Here is a 20,140-nt window from a genome sequence, read left to right as displayed (position 1 = left end):
ATTTTCTTGATCAGATCTCTTGATTCTTTAAATTGTTCAGCATCAGCAACTATATTCCCCCTTGGATGTTGATCCAAAATCTGTATCTGCCTCTTATGTCTTCAGACTCCCCATTTCAATAAGCTGGGATCACAGTCTGGAATAGCTCTCGTTCTAAGATCGTATCCTGGCTCAAACTCTGCTCAGGCTTAGACACGGGGATCTCGTTTTGCTGCTTTCACAGGTTCAGGCACGTCTCCTAGCTCTCCGTAGCAACAGGATCAGAAATCTGGCTCTTTTCTGCATATCCTCAAGAGTCGAAACCTGGCTTTTCAAACCTGCACAATCCTCTACCCAAAAGTAAATTTCTCAATTTTTTAAGATCTAACAAATTTAGAAACCACTTGTAGATATTATTCATTCATAATCTCTGCTTAACCACTTGTATTCGAAATACACAAATTTTGTTTCAAATTAATGAACCATTTAATCATTTCAAAATCATTTTTTTTTTCAAACAAACTCTCCCAAACCTATTGTTCATCATGTATAGCACTCGGAATTTTTGAAAATCAGCTTTTCAACATCAATTGTCGAAAATAAGACGAAATAAAATCTTTTTGATTTTTCAAAATTTTATGCTAAAACACAATCTTTTTGGATTTTTTCTTTAATGAAAAGCAATAAAGAAATATTTACAGACAATATTTTTGTGAGTTTGTGTAAGAGGATCATATCAGTTTATGAGACTTATCACTAACACCGTTGACCTTTTTAGACTTTAAACGATTCATTTAGATTGTCAGTATACTGATCCACTTAAATTTTCACACAAAGTTCAACTGTTTCGAGATATGAGAATTAGTGTTTTAAGAACTTAACTTATTCGCGTTTCCCACCTCAGAATATACTCCCGTATCCAGACTTCTATATTCAGTCTTACAGCTGAATGTACACTAATGATATCTGTAAACGGGTAATGCGAGACCATGAGAGCTCAGGTTAGAACTTCCGTTCAGACAAAGAGTTGATGGCTCGACTTTAGGTGTGTCCTGTTTGGGGATCTTTTTCTTCAACGACACATGATTAGCATTTTTAAATGTTTCATCATTTTTTATGCTGAGGGTGAGCTTTATGATTAAAGCAGTGCAGAATATTATACGAGGACTAGGCTATTGCTTCCGCAAAATCAGAAGTCCCGGTATAATATCCTAAATATCATCACGCACAAAGACCTAGTATGTCAGAAATAGAAAGCCCTTCAAACAAGATTTCAGGGGTTACCTATATATCCGAGAGATGTTCCCCACGAAATAAGTAAGTATTTGATCTTTAGGTTTATATCTCGAAAACAATCTACTAAACGTGTAAAAACCTACTGGCATATCATTAGTGAGATCGTTTATCACATTTGACTTTCCAATTCTTTAGCATGTCGTGATTGTCTACTGATGTACTATCATTTCCTCTTTTTCACAACAACACTCATTTTTGGTTATCCGATGTTTTTGGATTTTAGATTTTATCATGTTTTTGGCTTTTTCAAATTTCTAAATTTTTTACTCCCCTTAAAATCAAAAATATGTTTCAATTTTTGATTTTCTGTGAAAATTTGAAAATAAAACGCAATAAACTATACAAATAAAATGACAAACTGATGTGAATTGCTTCAATTCTCCATCCACTAGGCGTAAACAATCAGAACTTCCCCTGACAACAAACTATTTTCCCATTATGATTTCAAAACACTTAAGCTTGTTTTAATCAAAATGGTTTTTCCGGAAAATTAGTTTTGTTGATTTCACACAACATGGGGTTTAATTCATCACTTTGTTTTTCAATTACCACTTGTAAAAAACTATTATTTGACATTTTTCAAACAAACATTTTTCACTTCTAAAAATACCACTTGTAAGTTCACATTTCCTTTTCTTTTTTAACCACTTGAATGAAAGTTAAATCAAGTTCAACTAAATGACCTTGATAAATCACTTGTAGGTTCTTATCAACAATACCACTTGTAAATCGAAATATAACAGTTTTGAATTTTTCAAGAAAGATGCCGATTCATGCTCCACGATTACCAACTTGGGAGCTCTGGCAAGTTAGGATTTTAGTTTAAAAGATTCACCCAAGCCTGACGGTCCTTGGGTGATTCCGAGTCCTCATCACTCGGTTTCTTTCCTTTCTTTTTCTTTTCATAAAATTCCTTTACCCCTTTGACCTTCCCGTCAACCATTTTTCCAAAAATATTTAGAACATTAAGGTTAAAGGCTTTTTCAACATCAAATTCTTTCTTTTCAGAAAAGAATTGATTTGAAATCTGAACTTTGCCAACTTTTTGTTTTAAATTTTCAGTCTGCAATGGTGGAAAGTTTGCGTCATCCATTGGCGGAACTGAATTTTCTCTTTTAAGTTCAACTTGTGGCTCCTCTGACTTTGACGAGTCAGATTCATCGCCAGAAAGTGGCTCCTTTGCTTCCGAAGAGACAAACTCATCGCCAGATGAAACATCTGATTTCTTAACAACCCACTTTTGATTGTTAAGATTTACTCTTCTTTTGTAAAAACTTTTTGAACACTCACCAACCTCAAATTTTGAATTTTTAAACACTTTAAATTGTTCGGTTGGTGGTTCATTATCAACCAACTTTTCTTTCAATTTTTCAGAGACTCCCTATTTTGTTTGGGTTGCCTTTGGACAGTTCCATGCAATGTGCCCAACTACTTTGCATTAGTAACAGGTTCTTGTCTCCTTCTTCTAAGAAACATCATTTTTCATTCCCTCTTGCTTCTTAGCAAGGAATTCTTTGTTTCTTTGCTTTCTGAATAAATTCTCTTTTTCTTCTTCAGAAGATGTCCCTGAAACAAATTTAGTTTTTGGTTTATAAGTTTTCTCATTTTTATAATTTTCTGGTGGAATAAAACTTAAACCTTTCTTTTTGAAATTATTGTTATGGTTTGGTTTCTTTTGATAACCAGAACCAGAATTGTAACCCTTTTTCTTGTTTAACCTTTGATGAACTCTTGAGGTGTACTTTTTAGGTTTTTCAGAAAGATTTACATCTTTTATTTCAGAAATATTAATTTCTGTTAATTTGAAAACCTTGTTAACCATTTCAGTTTTAACACCTCTTATTGGAAATTCTTCATCAGAATATAATTTGTCTGAATCATTCAAAGTATATGCTACTTTGAATGTTTCGTCATTCAAATTATTTTGTGACATCAGAAAATCTTTATTGTAAACCCTTTTGACCGGTGGACTCGAGCTTTTGTCTGATGAACTCGATTTTTCAGATTTTGACTCTGACTCCTCATCCTTATCCAACACCTGATCGATTACTTTCTTTATTAACTCAGACTCATGATCAGTGTCAGATGATGTGAATGTGACATTAATGTTATTTGGCAATCCATATGAAGGTTTAGATTCCCACTTTAAATTGGTTGCCTTTTTGACTCTTTCTGAATTAGGATTTCGTGGAGAATATCCTTCTTCAAGCGGGGGTGGACACCGTGTATAATCGACACTATGTTTCTTACCAGTATTCTTTACTTCTAATGTCTTCTCTTCAAACGCTTTCATGCCTTCTACTGTAGGATAAATCATGTCAATCACGTAAGAAGCACATGAGTAACTTTTCAATAATCTGTTTACCCTCTCAGTTTCTATCCTCTGAGTTTCCAATTTTTGTTCATGTTCAGCACATTTCTCAATGTAATTATTGATGATTTTATGCCTTGTCATGAATGCTCCATTGAGTGTCTTCATAGTTATCGCTTGTTCATTGCTTGACTTGTTATATTGATTCATAGCTTTGTTTAAAACATCATAAGATTCTTTCAGTCTGTTCATGTTATGAATCAATTTGTTGTTGTGCCTTTTCACAGTATCACAATTTTCACACTTCTCAGGCATCTTTTCAGTATGAGCTTTCTTCTCAACCATCATAGCTGGAATTTCTTTAACCTGTTTCTTTATCACTCAACATTTTCCTCAGGTTTGACCTTCTCTTCCATTTTTCCTGCAAAAGACAAATTATTCCTATCAGATGAAAATTTTCTTTTGTAATATTCAAGTTTTCGAATTTCTTCACTATCATCATCACTCTCTTCATCTGAAGAGTGATCAAAGATTGGTGCTAATTTTGAAGCTTCTTCTCTTGAAGCTGATTCTTCTTCTTTCTTTTTAGGACTGTATTGCTGAGATTCATAATAGGCATACGCTAATTCCTCTTCAGCAGTTGAATCTTCAAAAATTTCAGCTACAAATGCTTTAGAATTTGAAGTTTTGTTAGGATCATAATCATCCCAATTAAAACCTTCTGGAATTCTTTCATCATCTTGATCTATCAGACCATAACAAGCTCTCTTTGATGGCTCTTCGATCAGCTCCTTCCTAGTATGTGAAGTTTGTGGTGATTGTTGTTGGTGCGGAGCGACTTGATGATAAATCGCTTTTCGATGGTAATCATTGTTGCCGAATGGATTTTGAGCTCCACTTGCTTCGCGATTTGTGCATTCTCGCTTAAAGTGCCCATTTTCCCTGCAACGAAAACAAGTAACTTTAGATTTATCAAAACCTAAAGGTGAAGTTCCAGCATCACGGAAATCATCTCTTCCCGTGATCTGTTTAAACTTCTCAGCTCTTCTCAACACACTAGCCATACACCACTTTATATCCATTAACTCCATTTCCTCAGCATCAATCTGATCGTAATCCTCTTTGGTCAACATAGGATTTCCGATTCTTCCCGTAATCAAACTTTCATAAGATTCTAACACGGTCACCAACAAAGACATATGACCTTTGGCAACCTCTTCCGAGAAATTCTGACCATTTTGAAGATGTAATGCAATGTTGCATTGTAGTACTTGGCCATTATTAGTTGCTGAAAAATTTGGATCAAATGATGGATATGAAGAGAATCCAATCTTGTTGTTTGATCCTTGAGATGCCCCTCTAGAAGAACTGTTTGTGTTAAATGCAGTTTCAATCTTTGGTGCAATACTGGTTTTATCATTCGTACTTCCTTTGTAGTACAGACCAATGTCCTGTTCACCATTTGAATTCTTTATTTTTGCTATCTTCCGTTGTTCCATCTCTTGAACTTCGAGTTTTTCAATAAACCTGCTCAGTGATAGATTTTCAAATTCACCATTTTCCTTCAAAATCATAAGATATGTGCCCCAAACATCTTGTGGTAACGCATCAGTGTAGGATCGATTTCTGACCCAAACGAGTCGATCAGAAGAGTTTTTGCTCGATATGAAAGGCGAAAACAGTCGTATCAAGTTCAATTCAGCTAGATATACACTTTAAACTGTCTTTTGATTGATTTGACAATGATTTACAGCGAGTTGACACTTCGGCAGCAGTTCGGTACTCAAGCCGGAAAGATACAAATGAAATCAAGACACCGCTATATATAGGCTGCCTAATTTCGCACGGAATAACCAAGCGAAATTAGATTTCATGCGAAATCTAATTTCGTGCAAAATTAACTTCTAACCTATTTTTGACAATTTTCTCGTATTACGTGCCCTAATCTATCTATACAAATACAAGACTCGATACAAGACGAAGTCGACAGACGGATGCACCAACAGATTCCCCCTCAGATGTTGACGAAGTCTTCGGTGTGTCGAGTCTTCAATCTTCAGTCTTTATCAGTCCTCTCGAACTCTTTTGAAGTATCTGACAATGTAAAACATCCTCAATCTCTTCAATATATCAATTAACCTCCCCCTCGGATGTTGATCTATCATCTCCTTTCTCTATTCATCTCCAGGATCTCGACCTGGCTTTTACTTCACTCTATCATCCCAAGAATTGTACCTGGTGTCACACCCCGACCACGTTAAAACAACAAACCGTGGCGGAAACGTCGGGGAGTGTTGCAACAGAATTATTGTTTCACAACCATGGTAACCAAATGTTTTGTTTTATTGAATTATTATGTAATGTACATTGTCTTTAAATCAAAACAAACAAACTACATATTGTTTATAACTGTTTTTAAATCACTAAGGCCTCGTCCAAGTCCTATGTGACACAAGCTTCCTAGCAAGCAACATCAAGCAATACCACCTGAAACATATGTAAAAAGTAAAGTCAGCAAAGAAATGCTGGCGAGTACATAGGTTTTGTGGGAGTATTGGATTCATGGCTAGTTTATATGTTGCAGTACCTCGTTAGACTACAAGAGTCAAAATACAAACCTCGTTTTGAAAAGTGTATTGCAACATAGTTTAACCAACTCAAATCAAGATGGTTATAGTATAAGAAATCTCGTAACCATGACTCCTAATCCAAAAATATTTGCTTTAAAATAAAAACTTGTAAACATCTCGTGAAAACTCGTTAGTAAAACTCGTATGGGTTATATTGTTTCAAAAACCTCGTTGTGTGACATTGTTTCAAAATAACTTCACCAGTGAACTAAATAATGACACGCAATGTATTATGATAGAAGCACTTATATATAAGATGTACCAGCGGAATATCTACCATGATTCTATCATACTACACTCGTCCCATTATCTAATCACTACTCAAAACCAATCGTTTATCCAAATCGTTTATCTTGTTGAAGTTGTCTCAAATCGTTTGACTCGTCTCAAAATCGTATTCGTTTTAATAGTGAAACTACTTTTGGTCGTCCTGCTAACAACATTCAAACCTTTGTGACTCGTCTAACTCGTTTCTTGCATTAACAAACCACCAAAGGGTAAGTTAACAATAACAGATTCGGTCATTATCTACATAACCCCCACACATAACAATGGGTGTAGTCTGATAACGGGATTTGTCAGATCCTATGGTACCATAACCTAATACTGGTCGGCTTGATCAAAGCTAATGAATGTCATTTGTTATGTAAATACAACCAACAAGTCTTGTTCACCTTATTGAAATCGTTATTAGTTTATTATAAACCATCGTTTTTGAAATCCTCGTTTAAACCTTGAAATTAGTTTTGTACATATGAATCACCCCAAAACAATTGAAAACAATGAAATATGGGAACTATGTACTCACTTGAGATTGTAGGGTATCCCTGATTTTGTGAACTATCAATGCTCGGGCAATCAAGGAATCAAGTGGTACCTAGTATCGGATCGCTAGTCAAACAACAGACGCCTAAATTGGAAGATCGGAAAGAATGAGGTCTCGTAAACCAGATGAGTGTAAGAACTCATGTGATATGGTTTAACAAAGCCTACATTCTAAATCGGAACCTAACCCAAGTGCTTTCGACCCATCGCGGCCCATTAAGGTAGCTTACGCCACTTTAACGCGTCGTGTGCGCAAACGCGCATTCGAGACGTCTAACTAGTCCTATGACAAGTATTATATGCCTAAACATGTTTAAATAGGTTGCATAATCAGTTTAGGTGAAAAAAGTTAGGTTACATATACTTAAGTCCAATTATGCATGAAAAGGGCATTTTGGTAATTTACCTAAGGCATATAATCTACCTATCATACAACTACTTAAACTCGGTGACCATAAGGTATAACCTCGGAAGGTTATTCCCTATGCAACTATTGTCACTAACCATGCTTGGTTGGATCCTAAAGATCGACCAAACGGGTCGAGTTCGAAAGTCTAAGCGGTGGTTTAGACCGCTCGACTTACGACTCTAAACAAGCACTAACTATTAGTGACGAGTTAAACATGTCAAAGCATGTTTAACCTACTGATTTGGTATCAAAACAAAGTGTTTTGATACCTAATAGTAGTCCCGTTGCAAAATGCGTGCTAAAACGCATTTTGACCGAAACTTTGACTCGTCACTACACCTAGTGAACGTGGTAATCAATTGGTATAGTCACTAAGGACTATAACCAACGTGATTACGCTCACGTTGCGAAGTTCAAGTGAACTTCTCGTTGACCATCTCGTGGTCAAAGCTGAAAGTCAAACTATATTTGACTTCCAAGCTAGGAAAACAATAAAAAGAATGAAAGAATGCTCACAATGGGTCCTTGCTATCTTTTCTACAAGAAAAACCAAGTTCCCAATCAGACTTAGAGAGCTCCTTACACTTGAGGGAGCCTTCCAAATCAGATGAAGAAGAGAAGAGAAGTGAATGAGCAAAGAACAAGTGAAATGGGATGGCCTATATATAGTTTTCGTAGAACCGTTAGGATCATTTCTTGGAGAGGAGGCAATGATCCAAGCCCTACAAGTGTCAAGGTAGGATTGGGGGACTTGGAGAGCACACAAACCAGCCCCTAGTAATGAAAACCACCCATCAAAACCATCAAAATCGTGTAAAATGACCAGATTCATTGTTTCTGTCTGACAGACCCACGCGGCCCACGTAAGATTTGGCTAAGGCTTACGCGCCCCGCCTGGCCAACTTTGGCAGATTGTCAAAATTGGTCCCTACAGCTTAGAAACATGCGTTTCGGCCCATTTTTGACACGTTTAAGCCCCGTTAACCTCATTTCAAGGTTCCAAAATGATGTTAAAGTATTGGGAACTCAAAACATGCTCAAAAATATCTCGGATGTCGGTTCGTTTGGTCGTACGGTTGCGTTGTTCGGTTAATTACGACGGAAGTCGTAACGAACGCAAAAACGATCCAAATTGAGCGACGAATGGAATTTTATCATGCCAATCACTAAAATATAATATTTTAATGATCACATAAATTTTTGGATGTCCGGATATATTCAGAACATAAGATATGCGTGAAAATGCAAACTTGTGCACTTTTTGACGCTTTTAGTCCCTGAATGACCAATAAGTTTATTTTTGCACACCAAACACCTCAAAGCCTATTTCTAAGCTATGTAAAGGATATTTAGGGCATGTTTAACTTATGATAAAGTTCCGGAATGTTCGTTACAGTACGAATCGGCATACTTTCGCAGTTTGTCGAAATTAGTCCCTGTAAGCGAATAAACTTGATTTCGACACACCAAACCTTCCAAAACTTATTTCTAAGTTATGTAAAGGTTATTTATGGTATGTTAAGCTTATTTCACTATCCCAGAGTGTTTGTCGCGTTAAACTGACTGCGTTTACACACCAGTTTGCGTATAACTTTCCAGAAAGCGATTTAGAGCTTGAAATCGAACGAGAATTGATATGTGCAAACGATACACATATTTATACAAATTCCACGTATGAAATACAATATTTCATTGATTTGGTATTTGTTCGATGGTCTTGGAGGCACAGATGTCATAGTCTCCCCTACTTCAGGAAATTTCGTCCCGAAATTTAATCAGAGGAAACTTGTGAGAGCTCGAAACATGAAGTCGAAAAGATAAGACAATACTGGTTGGGTTCTGAACTTCTAGTAACTTTAATAACATTATGCTTGCAATGTAAGAGGGACACTTATATACAAGTATATGAAGTGCCATTGGTGCGTCCACCGTACCTCCATTACATCGTTCACATTCCGTTATTGTTGCCACTATCAGTTCTTACACATGATAAATCTTACTGTGGTTTCTGTGCACTGAATTTCATAATTATGTACGCGTCCATAATCACGTAATTCCTTGCATAGTCCACACAGTGTTTTTTGATAATGTGTAGGGAAGAACCAAATGAACGAACCTGTGATGAGTGTGACTAGACCATCATTGAGTCCTTTAGATCAATAAATGATCTTTTAAAACAGACTACCTAGAAGTCTTTCCAGCTATATCACATGTCATTCATGACCAGATGTTGAATCAATCTTTAACTAGACCACTCAAGGGGTCTTTTTCGAATTATGAAATGGCACTTATATAATCCAAGGGTCTTAACTACCACGTAGAAGCCCATTAAGGATTTAAGGTAGTACCTTTGAATATCCTACTATGAATCCCTCATATGAAGATATGGAAGATTCTATGAGGATTTTGAAAAAAAATCGGATCGCACAAAACACAAAGGAGAACACATAAACACATAATCACAAAATCGCATAATTGATTAATTCAACCTTTAATTTGTTATCTTTGGACCCGGGTATTTAAAGTACGCCAGGAATCCAATCCGTGGATTTCATTTGGCACTTTAAATATTTCCAAGAGTCTAACTATGAAGATAGGAAGATCTTAATAGGAATTCGTTTTGTCCTTATTGGGTTGTAATGTACATATTAGAATGTACAAGAATCCAATCAGGGAATCATCCACGAGGATCTTTAAAATAGAGCAACCCATCGTCCCTTTTTGTTTCAAGTTTAAGCTCGAATTGAAGCGGTAGCTCACATTTCAAAAAGCCTTCGTTTTTACAAGATCGTTATGCTTGAAGGACAAGTGATTGAATATAAATTAGAGTTTGAACAGAGTGAAGCTTGGCTTGTTTCTTTCGACTAAGTGCATCGGCTACGATATTCGCCTTACCAGGAAGGTAGCGAATCACGCAATTGTAATCGTTCAAGAGCTTAACTCAAGTTCAGCTCCTTTTGATTGAGAATATGCTGGAGACTTTTGTGGTCTGTGAAAACTATACACTTCATGCCATAAAGATAGTGTCTCCAGGTTTTGAGAGCAAGGACTGCAGCTCCCAATTCGAGATCATGAGTTGTATAGTTCTTTTCGTGAACTTTCAATTGTCTTGACGTATATGCTATGTCTTTACCTCAACGTATAAGAACAGAATCAAGGCCTAGATTCGGCGTGTCACAAAAGACAATGAAATCATCGATTCGAGGTAGGGAATATCGATTCTTGATGGTAAGCTTATCAAGCTCACGATAATAGATACCCATTCGAAAAGATCCATCTTTCTTTTTCACAAAGAGGACAGGAGCTCCCCAAGGTGAGACATCTCGGACAGATGAATCCTTTTAAATAACAGTGGGTTTTTAAAAGAAACGAGCGTTTAAGGTTCTAGGAGAGATCACAAGTGATCATGGGAATGACAGAATCACACGAGTAGTTTGTCTTTGTGTTGACATCACAAAGTTGTATCAAACATTCATACAATTGCAGTAGTTTAAAATAAAACCACAAATTTTATTTATATAACAACTGCATTGTCTTTAAATGTTAAAAGATAACAACCAGAGGGATTATAAAATACTAATTGTTCATTGCCGCATCATCGATTGCCTCATTGATGTTAAACACTCGCCCACGAGCGGGATTCACATTCGTGTTTGCGTTGACATTCGGATTGACATTCGCATTCGCATTCGCATTCGCGTTTACCAATCTCGGGCAATTGTTGCGGAAATGACCCATTTCTCCGCAATTGAAACACGAACCAGGTGGGAATCTTGCAGCATTCCCTTGAGCTTGTGCTGGGACCTGGGCAGCTTGATTTTGACCAAAACGACAAATGTTGGCCAAATGCCCAAATCTACCACACGTAGTACACTGTTTACAGGCCTGTTGGGCAACATGGTGACCATTACATCGAGTACAGTGAAGTGCGGTACCAGCATATGCTTTCTTCGCAGGAGGTTGAGTCGGTGGGTTCTGAGCAGTTTGATTGGTGACAGCAAAGTTTTGGGAAGCCTTGCGCTTCCTTGACTTCTTTGAAGCCTCATCCTGCTTCTCACCCTTACCCTTGTCAGAATCGGTTGACTTCTTTTTATCACCCTTGCGGGTGAGTTTACCCTTCCTGACTTGAGATTCAGTCAGGGTAGCAGACAACTCGATCGCTTGACGAACGGTAGTAGGATTAACGCCAGTCAGGATGTCCTGAATGGAGTCGGGTAAACCATCGATATACCTCTCGATTGCCTTATCCAACGGGGTAACCATCGTGGGACACAACAAACTAAGCTCCTCAAATCGATCCGTATAAGCACGGTGTTCTCCCCGACTTGTTTCAAATCGTCAAATTCTCGTTCCAACACTGAATCTCGTGTCGGGGATAGAACTCTCTCATCATGAGAGCTCGGAGCTCATCCCAAGTCTGTGCTAGTGCCACTTCAGCACCCCTATCACGCATCATTCCGTTCCACCATGTAAGAGCTCTCTTCTCAAATACGCTTGAAGCAAACTCAACTTTGCGCGCATTCGGACACTGCACATGTCTGAATGTGCTCTCGATACTCTCAAACCATTGCAGGAGCGCGGTTGCTCCTTGTGACCCAGAAAACTTAAGCGGCTTCGCAGAATTGAAATTCTTGAAATTACACTGAGCATTATTGTTGTTATTATTGTTGTTGTTGTATAACTCGTGGATTTGGGTCACAATGCCTGGAAGCACAGCAGCCATTTGTTGAGAGACAAGGGCTGCGACTTCCTCAGCATTATAAGTTCGAGCATCGGTTTGAGTATTGCGTCGTGGAGGCATTGTCTAAAAAGGAAACATGGGAAACGAGTGAGGTTGACAGTTGGGAAAACAAAAGAGGCATTGAAAATATCGACACAACACAAGGAAGGCGATCATTTGTTCGTTACCTCGAACAAACAAACGACACGCATTGACCAATCAAAGTAAATGGGTCAGTATAATGTATCGCGAAGACATGCTCGCCTATAAGTGAACACTCACCCCAAGAGTTCCTAGGTAAGAATGACTGGTCCGAAAATGCGGATTTGTACGAACACTCTAGCCTTAGACAGAAAACTCAGGGTACAGGCATTCACTCTTCCAGTTTGCACGTGTTCACATTATTTAGACCTAAACTTTGACGAGATTTAAAAAAAAAAATTCAGAAGGCACTTAAGCCAAAATGGATCAAACCGGAAGGGTTCAAAACCATATAACAAAGGGTTCAAAACCTAGTAATCAATCATCCAAGGATAGATGATCAATTTTCGAAGCGGATTCGTTATTGTGTTCTCGTTGTGGTTATCACCTAAGGATAGGTGACGGTATTGTTTTAAAAAATCTAAACACAAGTAAACTTGTGTTAGGGTCCTAAAGTTATAGTCTAGGTCAAAGCAATGCTAATAACCTAATTCCCTATAACCATTGGCTCTGATACCAACTTTTCTGCCACACCCCGACCACGTTAAAACAATAAACCGTGGCGGAAACGTCGGGGAGTGTTGCAACAGAATTATTGTTTCACAACCATGGTAACCAAATGTTTTGTTTTATTGAATTATTATGTAATGTACATTGTCTTTAAATCAAAACAAACAAACTACGTATTGTTTATAACTGTTTTTAAATCACTAAGGCCTCGTCCAAGTCCTATGTGACACAAGCTTCCTAGCAAGCAACATCAAGCAATACCACCTGAAACGTATGTAAAAAGTAAAGTCAGCAAAGAAATGCTGGCGAGTACATAGGTTTTGTGGGAGTATCAGATTCATGGCTTGTTTATATGTTGCAGTACCTCGTTAGACTACAAGAGTCAAAATACAAACCTCGTTTTGAAAAGTGTATTGCAACATAGTTTAACCAACTCAAATCAAGATGGTTATAGTATAAGAAATCTCGTAACCATGACTCCTAACCCAAAAATATTTGCTTTAAAATAAGAACTTGTAAACATCTCGTGAAAACTCGTTAGTAAAACTCGTATGGGTTATATTGTTTCAAAAACCTCGTTGTGTGACATCGTTTCAAAATCGAGTTCACTATAACCAATGACTCTGATACCAATCTGTCACACCCCCAAAATCCACCATGCGGAGTACCACCGCTTGGAGGCGTGACGTGACCAGGATCGAGCCACCAATCATATTGAACAACGTATTTAAGTAAATAAAACCAACCACAATACAATTGGTGACCAAAAGCTAGTTAACCAAGTTTTAAATTAAACAGCGGAAGCATAATACGTGATATCAAAATATAAGTTCATAGTCCATAAGTTTAAAGTCCAAAACACAAGTTTAATAAGTTCATAAGGATTTAAATATTAAGCACGGAACATAACAGTTCGTACACCACAACGACTCCTTCCTCGTGCAAGCTCCAAGCATTTAACGACCTGTAAGACATGTAACAACGAGTCAACAACAAAGTTGAGTGAGTTCACGTTTGGTTGTTTAGTTTTAAGTTGTATCCAAAAACGTGGTTTGTCTTTCGTTGGCGTAATTGCCGTGGGGGTTACCCCATAGTTGAAAGTATGTTTAATCAGTTCATTCCTTATTACCCAAACCATATTCATGATTAGTGGGGGCTTCCCCATGTGAACCACTAGACTGTACCATATCGACTACTACGCAAATAAGTTGTGCCCTACATCAGTGTCTATCATCACTGACGGTTTGCCATAGTCCATTAGTACACGCCCGTCCGACTGGCACGGTGTGAGGTTTGTTAAACCTAATAGCGCTATTAACTAATGACCCGCTCGCCATTGGCCTCGGCGATTAAGTCGATATAAAAATGAGGAACTTATGATAGAGTTTTGTCTAGTAAGTTTTAAGGTTGTTGTCCTACCCAAGGAGGACGAATGTACGTAGTTCTACCCAAGGAGAATACGCAGGAGTAATATTGGCACCCTACCCAAGGAGGATGGCCGTACATATCCTACCCAAGGAGGATATGTAGATTCAGTTTTAAATTCTTTAACCCATTCCCAAACCACCGGGAATCCCATGCGATAGAAAGTGTGTGAACTCACCTCGGTTTGCTAGGTTAGATTCTCAAAGATAGCTAATAGTCAAGGTCATCACGTCCTAGTATGATTACCACTTAATTTATTAGTGACTTCAAATAAGCATAAAATTCCTACACGCATCTAACACATAACATGCATCACTTTAACGGTTTATGCCCGTATAAGCCTCCCATCTATTCCCGTTCATAAGCAAGCATACGATATTGCATATAACATTTTTATTGACATATATCATGTTATATCACTCTCGGATAATCTACCCGACATTTAGACACGCAAATCACTACTTATGTCGTTTCAGCTTTTATACTCAGAATTGGGCTGTTTTCGGGGTTTTATAAAATAGTTATCCCTTTCCAAAAATTCTCAAATTTTTGCAGAATGTCATATATGTTCCAAAATTTATTATATAAAAATATCGGGGTCCAGTTCGTTACCAATGTTTTACAGAAAATCATTTTACCGACTGCAATCAGATTTGTTACTTTCTGATTGCAGTTTACGGAATAATTCACTAAAAATTATTTGTAAGTCCGATTGACGAAATTCCAGTTGGAGGACCATCGTGACAACGGTGATCAACTACTGTAAAAATTTCATGAGTCGATTCTACACAGGTTTCAAGCTATGACTTTGAATACGACACACTTTTCTGCAGTAAAAATGCAGCTTGAGCTGCTGTCCAAAAACAGTCCCTTAAAAATAGTAAACGGTCTCGAAAACTTACGATTCCAGTGCCATTTGTTTCGTTTTTCAAAAATACACATTTTAGGCTTCAGAAAATCAGTTTTTCGATTTAAAACGGTCCAGTTACAGCCTGTTGAAGTTGGCTGGAAATTCCAATCAGCAAGCTGTTTACATTGTAAAGGTTACTTAAAACGCATCAACAAAGGTCCTAACCATAGTTTATCGATGATTTAATGTTCAAACCTCAATCATGCTTTAACCAACCCTAAACCTATCTGATTTCAACTTCATACGAACTTTTTATGTAGGGTTTTTATGCAGAATTTCATGTTCATCTTTTTAGTGTTCATTTTCTTGTGTTACTTGATTATCATCATCCTACTAACTATCATAACAAAGAACAAGATGAAACAATGGTGTGAAGGGACTTACTACTAGCACAAGGCTAGGGTTAGAAATCTTAATGCAAGGTTGATGAAGAAATGATAGTGCTAGAGGCTTGAACAAAGCTTCCTTGAGAGCCCTTCAACTTGTAACTACTTTGAATGATCTTCAATCTTGGAGAGGGGACTTGTATGAAGAAGATGAAGTTATGAGAGATGGTGATGGTGAAATCGGTTGGGGGGAGCCGAATGGGAGGGGATGGGGGTGAGTTTGAGTGTAGTTTTTGTAGTCATGATGAGTTTCTTGGAACCAAGTGCACCCTAGTATCTATTGTGATCATTGCTTAGATCCTTGGCCAATAGGAATCAAGATTACATTAACTATAATCTAAACAAAATATTTTTGTAATCATGGGCAGAATTTTCGGTTGGGGGGGGGGGTAAAATGTAAAATTTTGGCAACTAATAGGTATTTAATTAGAAGGTTAAGGGTATTTTCAACAATAGTGGGTTTATGTCATGTTTATATGGTGTATGGGGATTTTTGTGACCATAACTAATTAAAAATGATAAAATAATATTCCTGACAATATTTTGGTGTCCCGGGTAATGTCTGGTTGTTCGGTTACGTATCGTTCCGTTAAAGCGTTTAATTGTACCGTATAGCGTCTTATACATATATTTTTGTAACACAATTAATTCCTAACACATAGGAAAATATTCGGTACCATTTAGTCAAGTTTTCTGCATACTACGCACATGTAATTATCATTAAATAATCGTACGGATACATGCAAATACGAGGGTTGTCACAATAACCAGAACCAGAACTGTAACCTTTTTTCTTGTTTTCTCTTTGTTGAACTCTTGAGGTGTATTTTTTAAGTTTATCAGAAAGATTTACATCTTTTATTTCAGAAATATTAATTTCTGTTACTTTGAAAACCTTTTTTATAATTTCAGTTTTGACACCTCTTATCGGAAATTCCTCATCAAAATACAATTTGTCTGAATCATTCAAAGTATATACAACTTTGAACATTTCATCATTCAAATTAGATTTTGATAACAGGAATTTTTTATTGTAAATTCTTTTGCCATGTTTGACTTTTGAACATGACGTGTCGGATTCAGACTTTGACTCTGATTTTGACTCCGACTTTGACTCCTCGGTTTCATCTTTATCCAACACCTGATCGACCACTTTCTTTATTAACTCGGACTCATGATCAGTGTCGAATGAAGTAAACGTGACATCAATGTTTTTTGGAAAATTAACTGAAGACTCAGACTCCCACTGTAAGTTGGTTGCCTTTTCGACTCTTTCTGAATTTGGATTTCGTGGCGAATATCCATTTTCAAGCGGGGGAGGACACTTGTTGTAACTGACACTTTGTTTCTTACCAAAAACGTTCACTTTAGTATCCTTCTTCTTTTCTGAATGTTTTTCTTCAATTGTTTCTTCTTCAAATGCCTTCATGCCTTCAATTGTTGGATAAATCCTGTCAATGACATAAGAAGTACATAAGTAACTTTTTAACAACCTATTAACTCTTTCTGTTTCAATTCTCTGAGTTTCCAGTTTTTGTTCCAGAACAACACACTTCTCAATGTAATTGTTGACAACTTTTTGCTTTGTCATGAAAGCTCCTTGAAGTGTTTTCATGGTTGTTGCCTGTTCACCGCTTGTTTCATTGTACATATTCATGGCTTTGTTTAGGACGTCATATGATTCTTTCAATCGGTTCATGTTGTGAATCAAAGTACTGTTTTGCTTCTTCATTGCTTCACAACTTTCACATTTCACTGGATTTTTTTGTGCATCAGCTTCTGCTTCGACTTTGACAGCTGGAACTTCTTTAACTTTTCTCTTGACCACTGGAACTTCTTCATCATCACTGCTAACTGGTGTTTTAATTTTCTTCTTTTTCTTTTTAGTTTTTTCATCATCACTGTCACTCTCTTCCATCTTTCTCAAATGCTCTTCCATTCTTTTTGCATAATAATCATCATCATTATCACTATCATCAGCAACTCGAGCAACAAAAGCTTTGTGATTTGGAGTTTTGTTAGGATCATAGTCATCCAAATTGAAATTTTCCCATCTAAAACCTTCTGGTAACTTTTCATCATCTTGGTCTATCAGACATGCTTTACCATCGGCTAAAACATATTTGTCCCAACTGAATCCTTTTGATGATTTGTTATCTTCTTGATTCACCATACAAGCTCTCTTTGATGATTCTTCAATCTCCTTCCTGAAATGAGCAGTTTGTGGTTGTTGTTGTTGTTGAGCAACTTGATGATAAATTGCTTTCCGATAGTAGTCGTTGTTGTTGAACGGATTTTGAGCTCCACTCGCGATTTGTGCACTCCCTCTTGAAGTGTCCTTTTTCCATGCAACGAAAACAAGTAACTTTAGATTTATCAAATCCTAAAGTAGAAACATTTGCATCACGGAAATCATCTCTTCCCGTGATTTGTTTAAACTTTTCAGCTCTCCTCAACACGCTTGCCAAACACCACTTTATATCCATCAACTCCATCTCCTCAACATCAATCTGATCGTAATCCTCTTTTGTCAACATTGGATTCCCGATCAGACCTGCAACTAAACTCTCGTATGACTCTAAAACAGTTCCCAACAAAGACATGTGACTTTTTGCAACTTCTTCTGAGTAATCCTGATAATTCTCAAGATTCAATACAATGTTGCAATGTAACCTCTTTCCATTCTTGTTTGCTGTCAAGTTTGGATCAAATGACGAATATGACGAAAAATTTGTTTTGCTGTCTGATCCTTTAGATGAACCTCCCGATGAACTCTTTGCATTGAATGCAGTCTCAACCTTTGGTGACATGTTGGTCTTATCATTGATACCTGCTTTGTAATAAAGACCAATATCTTGTTCTCCATCAAAATCTTTCATTCTTGAAATCTTTCTTTGTTCCATTTCTCGAGCTTCAAGCTTTTCAATGAACTTGCTCAATGTTAACGAGTTAAACCCTTTTTTATTCCTTAACATCATAAGGTACGTGCCCCAAGTTTCATGTGGCAACGCATCAGCCAATTTTTCAATCAACTCCTCATTGTCTTTTGTAATGCTCAATCTTTTCATGTTCATTACTAGATTGCAATATCTTTCAATGATCTGCTTAGTACTTTCAGTTCTTAAACCTCGAAATAGATCGAACTCGTTTTTCAGAAGGGATTTTTTATTCTTAACCATCTCTTGACCTCCAACAAACTTTGATTTAATGCTTTCCAAATTGAGTATGCACTTCCATTGTGCTGCAACAAAACCAAAATATCTTCTTTAACAGCTTGTTGTAGTAAACTGATCATCATTTTCTCGTTTTTGTATTTCTTTTTCTCATCCACACTAAGGTCTTTAATAGCAATTTCTTCTTCGTCATCGTTCATTGGTCTAACATATTTCGTTTCTAAGCATTCCCAAGCATCCAAGTAATTTGCTTGCACCCAGTTTTCGAAACGTTCTTCCCATCCTTTATACTCCTCGATGTTCATGAGCTTAGGCGGTTTTTGCATGGTACCCGTTTCATTTTCCAACATTGTTTGCTGAGTAATGGTAATCGAAGTAGCAAAGGCGTTATAAAATTCCTCTTCCATGTTTCGGTTTCAAAATCTCACAAACAGTTAGTTCAAACAAAATTAAATTTCAAACGAAATACCCTTTGTGCGAAATAACCTTTCCAAATGAAATACCAATCTGACGCGAAATTACTGATTCCGTACGAAATTACACCCTTTCAAACGAAATAGGTAATTCCGTGCGAAATTATCAAACGAAATTACAACCTAGAACGAAATTACTAATTACGTGTAAAATTTTCAAACGAAATTACTATCTGATGCGAAATAAGGTAATTTCGTGCGAAATTAAACCGTAATTTCATGCGAAATTATGCTGATGTCATCATCTCGAGCTGAATTTTGTCAAATTGATCAAGTTTTAAGCCGATTTTAAGTCTGAAACTTTCAAGGATTTGTTAAAACACAATTGCGAGTATAATGTGAGAAATTCAAAGCATTTTGACCGTGAAAAAGTTGTTAATTGTGAAAAGAAGGTGTAGAAATCAGAATTTGCAGCTGAATTGGTATGAGCTCTTCCTCCTGAGCTCTGATACCACTTGTAGGATCGATTTCTGACCCAAACGAGTCGATCAGAAGAGTTTTTGCTCGATACGAAAGGCGGAAACAGTCCTATCAAGTTCAATTCAGCTAGATATACACTTTAAACTGTATTTTGATTGATTTGACAATGATTTACAACGAGTTGACACTTCGGCAGCAGTTCGGTACTCAAGCCAGAAAGTTACAAATGAAATCAAGACACCACTATATATAGGCTGCCTAATTTCGCACGGAATAACCAAGCGAAATTAGATTTCATGCGAAATCTAATTTCGTGCGGAATTACCTTGTGATTTCGTGTGAAATTACAAGATTGTAATTTCGTGCGAAATTAACTTCTAACCTATTTTTGACAATTTTCTCGTATTACGTGCCCTGATCTATCTATACAAATACAAGACTCGATACAAGACGAAGTCGACAGACGGATGCA

At 37.0% G+C, this 20,140-nt stretch overlaps 1 protein-coding gene across 1 annotated transcript; it reads right to left on the bottom strand.

Annotated features, from left to right (window-relative positions):
• Positions 1–3,963: 3,963 nt before the first annotated feature.
• LOC110931490 (nucleolin 2-like) lies at positions 3,964–17,541 on the bottom strand. Its single transcript, XM_022174882.1, has 2 exons — positions 17,319–17,541; positions 3,964–4,331 (listed from the first exon to the last, which is right to left on the bottom strand). Exons 1-2 carry the CDS (start codon positions 17,539–17,541, stop codon positions 3,964–3,966), a joined length of 591 nt encoding a protein of 196 aa, XP_022030574.1.
• Positions 17,542–20,140: the final 2,599 nt, after the last annotated feature.

Source organism: Helianthus annuus, chromosome 3 (genome assembly GCF_002127325.2).
Source record: "Helianthus annuus cultivar XRQ/B chromosome 3, HanXRQr2.0-SUNRISE, whole genome shotgun sequence".
In the NCBI taxonomy this organism is placed as follows: Eukaryota; Viridiplantae; Streptophyta; class Magnoliopsida; order Asterales; family Asteraceae; genus Helianthus; species Helianthus annuus.
The sequence above is the reverse complement of the archived record's forward strand: the minus strand, read 5'-3'. Positions and strand labels throughout refer to the sequence as shown.